We start from the raw sequence: 11,660 nt of genomic DNA, 5'->3' as shown, positions 1-11,660 counted from the left end.
TTACATTTGTGATAGGTGCCATATATGCCAATGTTCATTTATACACAAGAGCAATTATGTGTTTGTGCACAACAGAATATGTTGATAATCTTTCAGACTTTCTTTTTATACCAATGTAAAATATCGTGCTGTACATGTGTATAATATACATTGTTCACTCGGGGACCAGTATCTTGTACAATGTAAACAGTATTAGATATTAAACAAATATTGAATGTGAAATATTTTGTATACGAATTACAAAATTAATATGCATGAGTCAGAAATATGAGAAAATTACAAGTTCATTTGTATATTACATTTTGTCTTTTATTAGCATTTATATAAAATGTACAACTGACAACATTTCTATCAGCTTGTAAATCTGTTTGCATCTATGTCTCTTCAGTGTTGATAAACTTAATGAAACAAATCTTGTCACATCATATCTCAAATACATAAAAATCTGCATTGTTTATGTGTACCAATCACCTACAAATAATCTTATGTTTAGCTAGAAAATATAAAATCAACCTCAGAAAACTTCAATGTGGCATTCTATTGGCTAATGATTAAGGAGTATGGAGAAAATAAAGAATAAGATAACGAGTTCTTCTCCTAGTCGACTTAAAAATCACTTTAAAAAAATAAATCTTGAATCAATTGATGGTAATTTAAACTTTCAATATTTCTTTAAAGAAGTAACATTTGCAGCTCATATTTTGAATGTACAGTCAAACCTGCTTCAGGGACCACCTGTCTACAAAGACCACACCCCCCCCCCCCCACCTGAAAATGGTTTCTCATTGAAACATGAACTAAAGGAACCTGTCTACAGAGACCACTTTGAGTGTTTCCCTTGGGCGGTTGTTATAAACAGGTTTGACTGTAGTATCTGGAAATAGAATCCCTATCAATAACATACAGAGTGAATTAATTGGGGTGATTGGTACAAATAAACCCAAATTGCTGGTATTCATAGGACGATATATCAGATATATTCCTATTTTCTGGTCCAAAACAATGATGGTCTCAAACTGCATAATCCATGGACCCATTTTGAATTTCAAGAGAGGCAACCTTTCCTCCATCCATTAGTAGGGCATTGTTTCACAAAACTTGTTATCTATAACAACTGTTTAATTTCTATGACAAATTTGCTCTCAGCCAATCAGATGCCATGATTTCAGTAGCTTATAACAGTAGCTTGTAACAGTAGCTTATAACAGTAGCTTATAACAGTAGCTTATAACAGTAGCTTGTAACTTGTTATTGATATCAAGTTTTATGAAACAGGGCCCAGATTTCAATCAGCAATGACAGAGAGATAGGCAGCACATCCTCAAGATAGTGGAGAACAAAACTGAGGGGAGGGGGATCAGCATGGGTACAACATTGCAGTTACCATTGTGCTCTGGTAGGACTATGAACAAGACCATCATGTATGACAATGCATCGTTCATATATGGCACAAGGTACCCTGGACATGACCGTACTCATGAAACTCTCTCTCACTTTACTCGACTTGTGGAACATGAAACAAACTGCTCTAGCTGACTCTCATTACGTATACAGTGTCTGTGAACATAAGTCCAGGACAGAAGCTTGTAGGACAAAGAGTTCATATCAGGGATGCCAGAAAATCACCTAGAATGAGCTAGTTTGTAAGCAAAAAAGCCTTAACTATGGTCTGCAAATAACTCGCCAGGGCCTGAAAACTGGCATCCCTGTCATATAATTCCACACAATGGCACACACACCAGAGTTGGTTGTTGACGAGACCTCGGTTGCTGATGAGACCACTATTCTGCCACACCCTGTGCCTCTGGTTGTGTCCTTGCATTCTCCCATGCTTGTAGGGCTAGCTCTAGCTTCCCTGAGTGATGAGAGTCCAACCTGATGTATGCCTGCAACATGTAAGGTAGATTAGGACAAGGAAACAGAAAGAGTTAGCTTACACATGGCATTATGGCAATCTTGAAAAGAAAAGTCGACTCTGATAGAAACTTTGTCTTACTGGAACACAAAATTAGATTCAGAATTAAATTAAATTCAGAAAGGTCATGGATAAGACACAGTTATGACCTTTTCAAAATTGAATCAAAATGAAGACATAGATTTATTCATTTGTCTATTTGTTCAAACATATTTAATAAGGATAACAAGGTCAGGTGCAGGACTGTTTTACATCGTAGTCCTGGGGAGTGTTTCACAAAGACTAAGATTGACTTTAAGTAAGACTTAAAGGGGAAGTCCACCCTGAAATTAAGTTAGTTTTAATAGGAGTAGAAAAATGAGAGAAACAAGTCAGTGAAAGTTTGAGCAAATTCCGATTAAAAATAAGGAAGTTAGGATTTTTGAAGTTGTGATTAATCAAACACAAATTGGCAACTCTATGACGTATCATGCGAGCTCAACTTCCATTTGCTCAGTACTAAAAAAATCTAAAATTTTCATTTTCCCTCAAGAAAAATTTCAACCATACATGCACCCCAAATATAATAATTGCAAATATGTTTCTATACTCCCCCTGCAAGGAACAAATATATATTCCGTCATCAATAACGAAGAAAACATGATTTTATGGAATATTATGCACAAAGCAAATGAAGGAGAGCTCGTATAATAAGTCACAGAGTTGCCAATTTGTATTTGATTGATCACAACTTCAATAATTCATTACTTTCTTATTTTCATTCAGAATTTGCTCAAACTTTCACTCACCTGATTTTCTTATTATTCTGTCTCTATCGAAACAAACTTATTTTGGGGTGGACTTTCCCTTCAACAATGGCAGGCCATTCATGCCACTGGTTGCTCTCACCACTATGATCTTTAGATTATATTTTTTCCTTCAACAATGAACTATCAAAAAAAGTGAATTCTGTAGATTTGTGCCAATGATTTGTACGTCCCTTGAGAGACCAATGCCAGTAAATGGTGAGAGCAAACAGTGGCATGAACAGCCTGCCTTAGTTTAGTCCAACTTAAAGTCAATCTTAGTCTTTGTGAAACATTCCCCTGGTATATTAATCATGAGCATATCAACAATTAGCAACTTCATGATTTCCTTTATAAGCAGCTTTACAACTATATATATTTCTCTTCCTGGATTTTTACAAAGGAATGGATCTACCTAATCCTGCTCTGTCATGTTATGTGAAGGAGACTAGTAGATGTTTGTTATAGGACAAACATATCATTCTCAATACTGTATAAGGCAATATTTTTAATACAATATATCCTTAGATCACAGGGACACAGACATTTCACAACTTGTTTTTGCTGTATTTTAGGCCAATTACAATGCTCACTTTATGTTTGAACATGTATTACCAGTTTATCATTTTCAATTCAATTCAATTAAAAAATAATTATTCAGAAAACAAATTTTGCACATTTGTAAACAAAAATTGTGTTTAATTTGCAGCCCTACATCAATTTGGTAAATTATAGAGTTGGTTATTGAATGGTAGATTCAACGTTTGTCTTACCTTAATGAGGTCGATGGAGTCCAGATTAAGAGTTTGTGCCTCCTGGGCTACTGGACTGGTTGGATGGATGATGTTATATAACCTGATAAGATCTACTGCATCATCAAACCTAGGAGGGAGAATTGGAGTACAATGTAGAAAATGAAACAACGTTCAATAATGCTGGCGGAGCAATGGTAGAAGAAAAGTAGGTAATCATGGATGAAAATTTCTCATGTATGATGGCAAGGAATTATGAATTTAAGTTTAAAATGAAAGAAATTTGAGAGGGACAAACAAGACTGATACATTTGAAATTTCAGAACTTTCCAAGAATTTGTTGGGGAGTTATTTGTATGTACTAGCTGTGCAAATATGTTCCTGGGAGATCTAGCAATGAAGCAGCATATTTTTGGGGTAATTAAAAAGAAAGGTATTAATCTAAACACTTATGAGCGATTCTGGACATTTTAGATATAAGCAATCAAATCAGAGTTTATAGAAATTCACTAACCCTGCAAATGAAATGCTGAAGCAATGCACTTCCATTTTTCTTACTCAACCTGTAAAGCTTAATTAAAACAGCTTTTCTTCTGAGGTCCTCAGCCCCTTCAATCCATTTATAGATCAACTTTTTTATTGAATACAGATTAAAATCCCAGACTGCTAAATTGGTTATAAGTTTACGTAACATATGCTATGTATTTGTGTCAAAAGTTGATTGTCGCAGCCCACCGTTTGTTCTATTAGTCGATCAAAGCGAGCAAAGGGTTATAATCCACTCATTTTTTTTGTGTGAGAACCAACTACAAACACACAAGTACAAGTACATGTATCATGCAAAAACTAATGAACTCACAAATCTCTTTGAATCATATCTGTCAGTAAGCCGTCTATCCTCTTATGTTTGCTGAAGTAGTAAGCCATACCAGCAAAGTGCCTGGTGGATCGGAGGACATCATACATTTCTGTGCTGGCTAAGTCTTCATAGGCCTTTTGATGAACCTGTAAGACAGAAAGAGATAGAGGGAGAAGGAGAGAGAAAGAGGGAGAGAAAGAGAGAGAGAGACAGTGACATAGAGATATTGTGTGTGTGTGTGTGGGTGAGAGAGGGAGAGAGAGAGAGAGAGGTAGTGTGTCAGAGAAAGTGACACAGAGAAAGGTAGTGTGTGTGTGTGTGAGGGAGAGAGAGAGGGAGAAAGAAAGAAAGTGTGAGTGTGTGTTGTGAGAGAGAGAGAGGGAGAAAGAGAGAAAGTGTGAGTGTGTGTTGTGAGAGAGAAAGAGAGAGAGAGAGAGAGGGGGGGGGGGGGGGGGGGAGGATGAGCCATTGAGTATAGAGGGCATTTCTAAGAAAACGGTGCCAAAATGTCACTTACAATGTAACACAAGCATTCTGAGGAGAACTTTGTAGGGATAGTGTTTAAAATGTGCTTCTATACATTTTTATATTATAAAATTCATGTGTCACATTTATGCTATACTTCTCTTATGGGTAGTGAAGTAAATATGTAATGAAATACACCTCTAAATACATGTACATCTTACAGAAAATCGTGCATTAATACTTTTAAGAGTATTTACATTTACTTTTAAGAGGATGCACTGGATCTTCTCATTTCATAAATAGGAGTGACAGAGAAGGAATTATGAGATTCTCCCACATGATTACTGTGGAAGTACACTAATAGGTAGGGTGTGATGGGGCTGAACTATCTCCATGGTAACTTATAATTTGTTTGTTAACTTACAGCCAAGAATCCTGCTGCATCAGGCTCAAATTGCACACATGCTGCATCTAGCAGAAACTCATGTCTCTCGTTGGCAAACACAGCCTGTAAGGGTGGAGAAAAGAGAGAAATTAGAATAAGAAAGCTTAGTTAACCTTAACAAGCTTAACCTTTTGGATAAAACTTGACTTTTTAAAATCTCATTATCCATACATGCCAGCCAGAGTTATATTGGGCTCAACTGACTCTAGGATCAAGTTCTGTATCAGTTTTCTTATCAACAATTTTAATTTCTTATGTCATTGAAACTGCATTATTGTATTTCATCATAATTTAAACTTCCTTGCTGTACTTTTGTCATAATTGATAATTGCTTCAATTTCTCTATAAGCCCTAACAAAATATAATATTGTATTGCCCTTTGCGACCGACCCCAAAATCTTGAAATCTACAGTCTGCTTTTTTTTTTTAAACAGTTTTTTTGAGAAAAAATGTAATAAAACATTCAAACTGAAAAATACCAGACCAAAGAGGGAGTAAAAAAAAAGAAAAAAAAGAAAAAGATTTCCAACCGACTGACCCATGTTTTGGCACCTAAAGGGCAATACAACATCTTTTTTGTTAGGCCTAATTGAGTGTTACGATTAATCTTGTTCTGATTCTGACATTTCTTTAAGTTCATGAATTAGCAGTTATCTGTAATTTTGTTGTGCTATAGAAGCCGATTAATCTTGTTCTGATTTTGACATTTCTTTAAGTTCATGAATTAGCAGTTATCTGTAATTTTGTTGTGCTATAGAAGCCTAGGTTAGTATTATTATTATTAATTATCATTACTCAACTTTGTAAAAAAGTATGCTAAAGACAGCTACCTTGGCCCTAACTATGCAACTAAGTTTTAACATACAGTACATGTAGATATCACTACAATTTAATAAGACAAGATTTTGGTTTTGGTTGTCATTGTAAATCGTGCTACAAACAATATTCCACATATCTATAAATGATGAACCACATTTTTTTTTTTTACAGTTTGGGTGGTAATCCCCCCCCCAAAGCATCAAAAGGATTAATTTAAATCTGTTAGGACCACCATTCTCTAAGTGTAACTTGTAGTCTATTGCCAGGGTAAATTTCAGGTTTTGACTTTAGTTGAAAATGGGCTTACTGGAAGTTGTTCGTCATGGAACAAAGGTGGCACTTCCACTTCTCTCCTCTCTCTTGGGATGTAGATTTGCATGATTCTATCTCTTTCTTCCCAGGTTGCCTTCCGAAGTCTCCCGCTTGGTTCTCGAACAACAACAAATCGTTTCTGGATGGGGAGAAAAAGCAAAGAAAGGCTTATAATGACAATGGCCTTCCTTTTTTTTGTTAACGCCTTTGATTAGGCAACTAGATATCAGCATATTGCATGAAGAGGTGTGATGACTCCGTGGTAGAGCAGTAGTCTTGTTACCGGGAGTTCCAGGTTTGAAACAAAGTGAATGTGCTCATGCCGTTTGGTAAGCCTTAAAGGATTTAGTAAAGCATAAACATACTTTCTTAGCAGTCAAATAAAACAATCATGAAACAAAAGTAATCCTGGGCCCTGTTGCACAAAACTTACCATTTAAGGTTACTTTGCCATCAATGGTAACTACCATGGAAACCTTGATTTTGATTGGCTGTTGAGCTCTGTTACCATGGTAGTTGCCATTGATGGCAAAGTTACCATCAATGGTAAGTTTTAAGCAACAGGGCCCTGGATTTGATTTGATGGTATACTTACTCTATCGTTGAGTCCATACGTGATATCTGTGAAGACCACATTGGCTGTGTCGAGACCAGCCAAGCCTTCATCCTCCTCCAGCACCTCATCTATAGGTGTCCTCTCCTCCAGGACGGGGGGCATCTGAAGCCTCATCCTAGCCTCCTCCTCCGCTGATTGACGCATCTTTTACAGAGAGATGAAAGATAAATGTATACGGGCAGGTCCAAGCTATTTGGATTGTGACGTACGGGACATTCAGAGACTTTAAACAAGAAATAACAACAGATGAAATTATTTATATGGCTATCTTTTGGTATGAGTCTGTGGCTATTATGGGCTAGTTCATTTGTGGAAAGTTTTGGTTTTGACTAATTTTTTAATTAATTGTTAATGTAATTAATGTGCCGCGTGACGTACGGTTCACAGCGTCCCGTACGTCACGCGGCACATTAATTACATTAACAATTAATTAAAAAATTAGTCAAAACCAAAACTTTCCACAAATGAACTAGCCCATAATAGCCACAGACTCATACCAAAAGATAGCCATATAAATAATTTCATCTGTTGTTATTTCTTGTTTAAAGTCTCTGAATGTCCCGTACGTCACAAAACAAATAGCTTTTAATTAAAGCCCCACTACACTACTTATAGCTACTTGCGCCCTCTATATAGCAAACCACGCCTAATTGGTGACGGTGGGTCCCCCATGATCCTCTTTTTCTTATGTTAATTAAGAGCTGATCTGATGAGATAACCACCTGTCAGTGACCTTGCAGGGAGATCTAATCCCCCTGGCTAAACTAGTGCAGACAGGCTTTAAATAAATCAAGGACTTCATCTCATTTATTGTTCAGCTTTAGTAGAGCTGGAAGTGAGTTAGTTCTTTGTAAAAGTCTCCATTTATGTGTCCTAGCTCTCAGCTGATGATTACTATTTCTATGGTCTTGTCAAAGGTGAGACTTGGGTTATGAAAAAGAAATATCATCTTCTTCTTAAAAAGTCTGTATGAATCAAATGAGATGGCAAAATTCAATTCATGATGAAAATATTTAGGATTGGTCAGGCAAAACTAGCGAATGTATCAATACAAAGCTTGAAAATTAGTATAATCCTTATGCAAGTAATTTTTACAAATCCAAAAAAAAATAGGACATATGAATGATTTTATATTTATAAACAGATCTATTTCGAATCTCGAAACATCAGCAAAACAGCATCTGAAAAAAAAGACTGGTACATTTCTTGTTTTGGATTCCTATATACAATTTTCACACAGGATTTTCAGTCTCACCATTTTACTCAAACTTGACCTTCATATCTTTTCAACTAGGCTTACATTCTATTTGATCCCTACCTCTTCTAATTTCTTGGAGCTGACGAGTTTATAGCTGGGAGCCTCTAAGGTCTGTTTAGCAGGCTTGAAAACCTTTTCTAGCTGAAGACCTGTAATCCGCTTCAGTAGCCTCTGTACTTCTTCATCCTGAAAGCCTAGAAAATAAGAACAAAGACGCTCAAATCAAATGGAAACAAAGCTGCTCAAAATTAAACTATATGTAGGCCGAGATGGTTTAGTGAGAACAAATGCTCAAATGTGAACACAGATCTTCAATTGTCACAGTTGACATCCAAATTTGGTCAAAACTCTACATCTTATGAATTGGTGAGTCAGCAAGGGAAATGGGCCCGTTCCTAGAAACCTACGACAAGACAGTCATAAATTTATCCGCCAACTACGGAGATGTCTCTGATCTTCCTAAACCGTTTCACGAAGAGCTATACTAGCTAGAATCTCGTGAAATTGATACTATCGGCGAGAAGAAGAGCCAAGCTATAGCCTTGGTCGCAATACCACTGGATTATAAAAAAAGTAATTTGAGGAAAATTGCAATTATTTAAATAATTAGGAATAAAAAAGGTTGAAATTATACCAGAAAATAAGAGATGCAATATACTTCAACATTTATGTAGATTATACATTGGAAGTACTTGTAAAATATAATTGTGAGCATAAACAAAATCCTTCTCTACTATTTTGGCCCCAGCAGCTAGCAGAAATGTAAAAATCGGGCCGACCAATGTGGACAATTTAGGGTAGCGCGCCCAGTATTCGGTCAATTCCCAGTATTCGGTCAGACAGCCGTTTCGACAGCTGTAACAATTTTAAAAATAATTTGCGAGCCACGAAACTTGCACAAATCAAGCAGCTGAACAACTTTTCTTAACTCTCAAAATTAAATCAGATTTAGGGCCCCGGAAAGATCTCCAACTTAGCTCAAAATTGGTCAGTGTCGCAAGACTTTCTGCACTTCTGCGTTCTCTTAGCACATGCGCTAACGTGCATAGCCATATGTAGAAGTCTATTGCGAAACAACTGCGTGTGCTGTCGCAATGAATTTAGTATGTGTGTGAAGAGAATCACTTCCGTGTTCACTCCATCGCAGTGAATTTGCAAATGACGCATTTGCCGATGTGCGAGAGGTATTTATACGATACCCTTGCCATGCGGGATCGCTCGGCCAGTATTCGGTCAACGCATTGACATTCAGTGCTTTATCGCGCAATTGTGTGAAAATAGTGCGCAAATACGCTTCGCTCTTTGGCAACGGAGATACCACGCACAAATCACGTGACCGAATTCTAATCGGCGCGACCGAATTCTGGGCAGAAAAATGCTCCGTCTTCTTTCGGAAGTATTTTGCTTATCGTTATTCTATATTTAAGTGACTATAAAATCCTGTTAGAGGAATAAATTTCTTTTCTTTTGATGGGTAGATTGCCAAATAAAAGAGGTAAGAATTCAAAATATTAGCGATTTCCCCTTAAGTGACCGAATACTGGGCACTCTACCCTATATGATTTTTGGTGTATTATATGGTCTAGTAAGGTTACCTCCACGCAGGAGATACGGATCCTAGTATGGTCACAGTTGTGAACAAGCGCCGACTTTTACGCCTAAAACTGGCTGTCAAGAATGCGTAGCTTATGAAGTTCTGACAACCCACATCGAACTTACATTTAAACATTTGAATGGGACCGAGTATAAAATTTAGTACAGTTTTTACGATATTAAAATGTAATAAACAGGCGTAAGAAAAGTATATAAAGATTTGAATTACTACCTCTACTATGAAGTGAGTCACATAGTTTACGTCCAGTACCAGAGTGTCCTAGAGATAAACGTATCGACGAAAATGTCGATAATAATTGGCGACTTCTCTGCATCATCATGAGGTTTGTGGGTGAGCTCCTTAAAACTAGCGACCAATAAGCGGCAAATGTTCAAGGTGCACCGATGTGTGGGATTGCCAGTTTTGATGAATGTACAGATCGTTGTACACATAAACGAGTGTCGAGTGGACCATGGAAAGCCCCTCACATTTCTATAAAAATTAAATAACAAAACAATATAGGCCTACACGATATACAAATTAATTATTCAATGCAATCATGACATAGAACTAGATAGTTTATTCCTCAGCACTACATGGATCCTGCTGAGTATCGTCGTAGAAGTAGAAGTAGAAGTAGGTCTAATAAACATTATTGGAAAAGAATCAACAATTATGAACAAAACAAAAATACAGAATGACGAGTGGGGGATTATAAAAAGTTGTGAACTTATAATTAATGTTTAATTTATATTGAACAAAAAATGAAATAAAAAAAATAAGGTCACAATAAACAATAATGAAGTTGAAGCTGAAATTAAGGAAAATAACCTGATCGGTAATGGATCAATAAAGGAATAACATTAAATATAATATTTATCGAAAATTAGAGGTCTTTTATTATTACCCTCATCTTCTATCCAACAATTTAATCAACATGATATATTTCTATGCCGACTACTTTTCCCGGGGGGGGGGGGGGGGGGGGGGTAATTACTCAGATATGGTTTGATTGGACAGGGTCCGGGCCGGGGCCGGTGACCTGCTCAATCCTCGAAACCCTATTAGAGCGGCACATGATACATCCCGTGTGTCATGTGAGTACCCTGGGAAATACTCCCCTCCCCAAGAACTTTACCTATTTGCCATGCAAATTTTAAAGAGGAGGTGGACACTGAAAATAAATGATGTCAATTTGTAAAAATCATGAAAAAATGGCTCAGAGAACAATAGTATAATATATACTTTGCCAATTTGAAAAGCAAAATAGAAATGCACCGAGCCAGAGATGCGGCATAGACCCCCCCCCCCCACACTCCGGGGACCAGTTCATGTCAAAATCTCTGGTAAAGGGGTACATTTCATGCAACAAGGTCCGGCCCGTAATACACGAAAATCTGGCCGGTATTGACTTTATACAATGGAGATAGGGGGTGCTTTCAATGGGGGGGGGGGGGGGCACGAGGGGGGGGGGGCGGGTCGGGGACATATACAAGAACGCTCTGTCCCAGAATGGAACAGCTAGCCTTCCATCAATATGGCCTTATCCCATTTAAAATCATTTGTCTTCCTTCCACCACTTTTAATCTTTAATTCATCTTCGTGATAGACTGTATAACCCTTTAAAGATTACCAGAAGAACAATTAGTAGAAATTGTAAATCATTAGGATAGAGAAAATATAAGCCCTAGCTTGACTAGCTAGTACCGCATGAATTACGGCAATAGTGGTTTATTGAAAATCCGAAAAAATATATCGGCTAACTTCAACTCTTGAAAAACACGTTGGCCAATATGGGCCGTAAAATGCATGTATGCGCACCCGGCGCTTACGGGCCTCA

The 11,660-nt window shown here is 37.1% G+C and overlaps 1 protein-coding gene across 1 annotated transcript; it reads right to left on the bottom strand.

The window, feature by feature from the left end:
- Nucleotides 1–1,199: 1,199 nt before the first annotated feature.
- Nucleotides 1,200–10,257, bottom strand: LOC589317 (28S ribosomal protein S22, mitochondrial). The gene is made up of 8 exons (XM_030986533.1): nt 10,052–10,257; nt 8,287–8,420; nt 6,948–7,112; nt 6,348–6,491; nt 5,201–5,284; nt 4,312–4,457; nt 3,474–3,582; nt 1,200–1,886 (listed from the first exon to the last, which is right to left on the bottom strand). The coding sequence occupies exons 1-8, from the start codon at nt 10,158–10,160 to the stop codon at nt 1,782–1,784; spliced, it is 996 nt and encodes a 331-aa protein (XP_030842393.1). The 5' UTR covers nt 10,161–10,257; the 3' UTR covers nt 1,200–1,781.
- Nucleotides 10,258–11,660: the final 1,403 nt, after the last annotated feature.

Source organism: Strongylocentrotus purpuratus, unplaced genomic scaffold (genome assembly GCF_000002235.5).
Source record: "Strongylocentrotus purpuratus isolate Spur 01 unplaced genomic scaffold, Spur_5.0 spur5_scaffold_16, whole genome shotgun sequence".
Taxonomy (NCBI): domain Eukaryota; kingdom Metazoa; phylum Echinodermata; class Echinoidea; order Camarodonta; family Strongylocentrotidae; genus Strongylocentrotus; species Strongylocentrotus purpuratus.
Note: the sequence above shows the minus strand (reverse complement) of the source record. Positions and strands in the feature narration are given on the sequence as shown.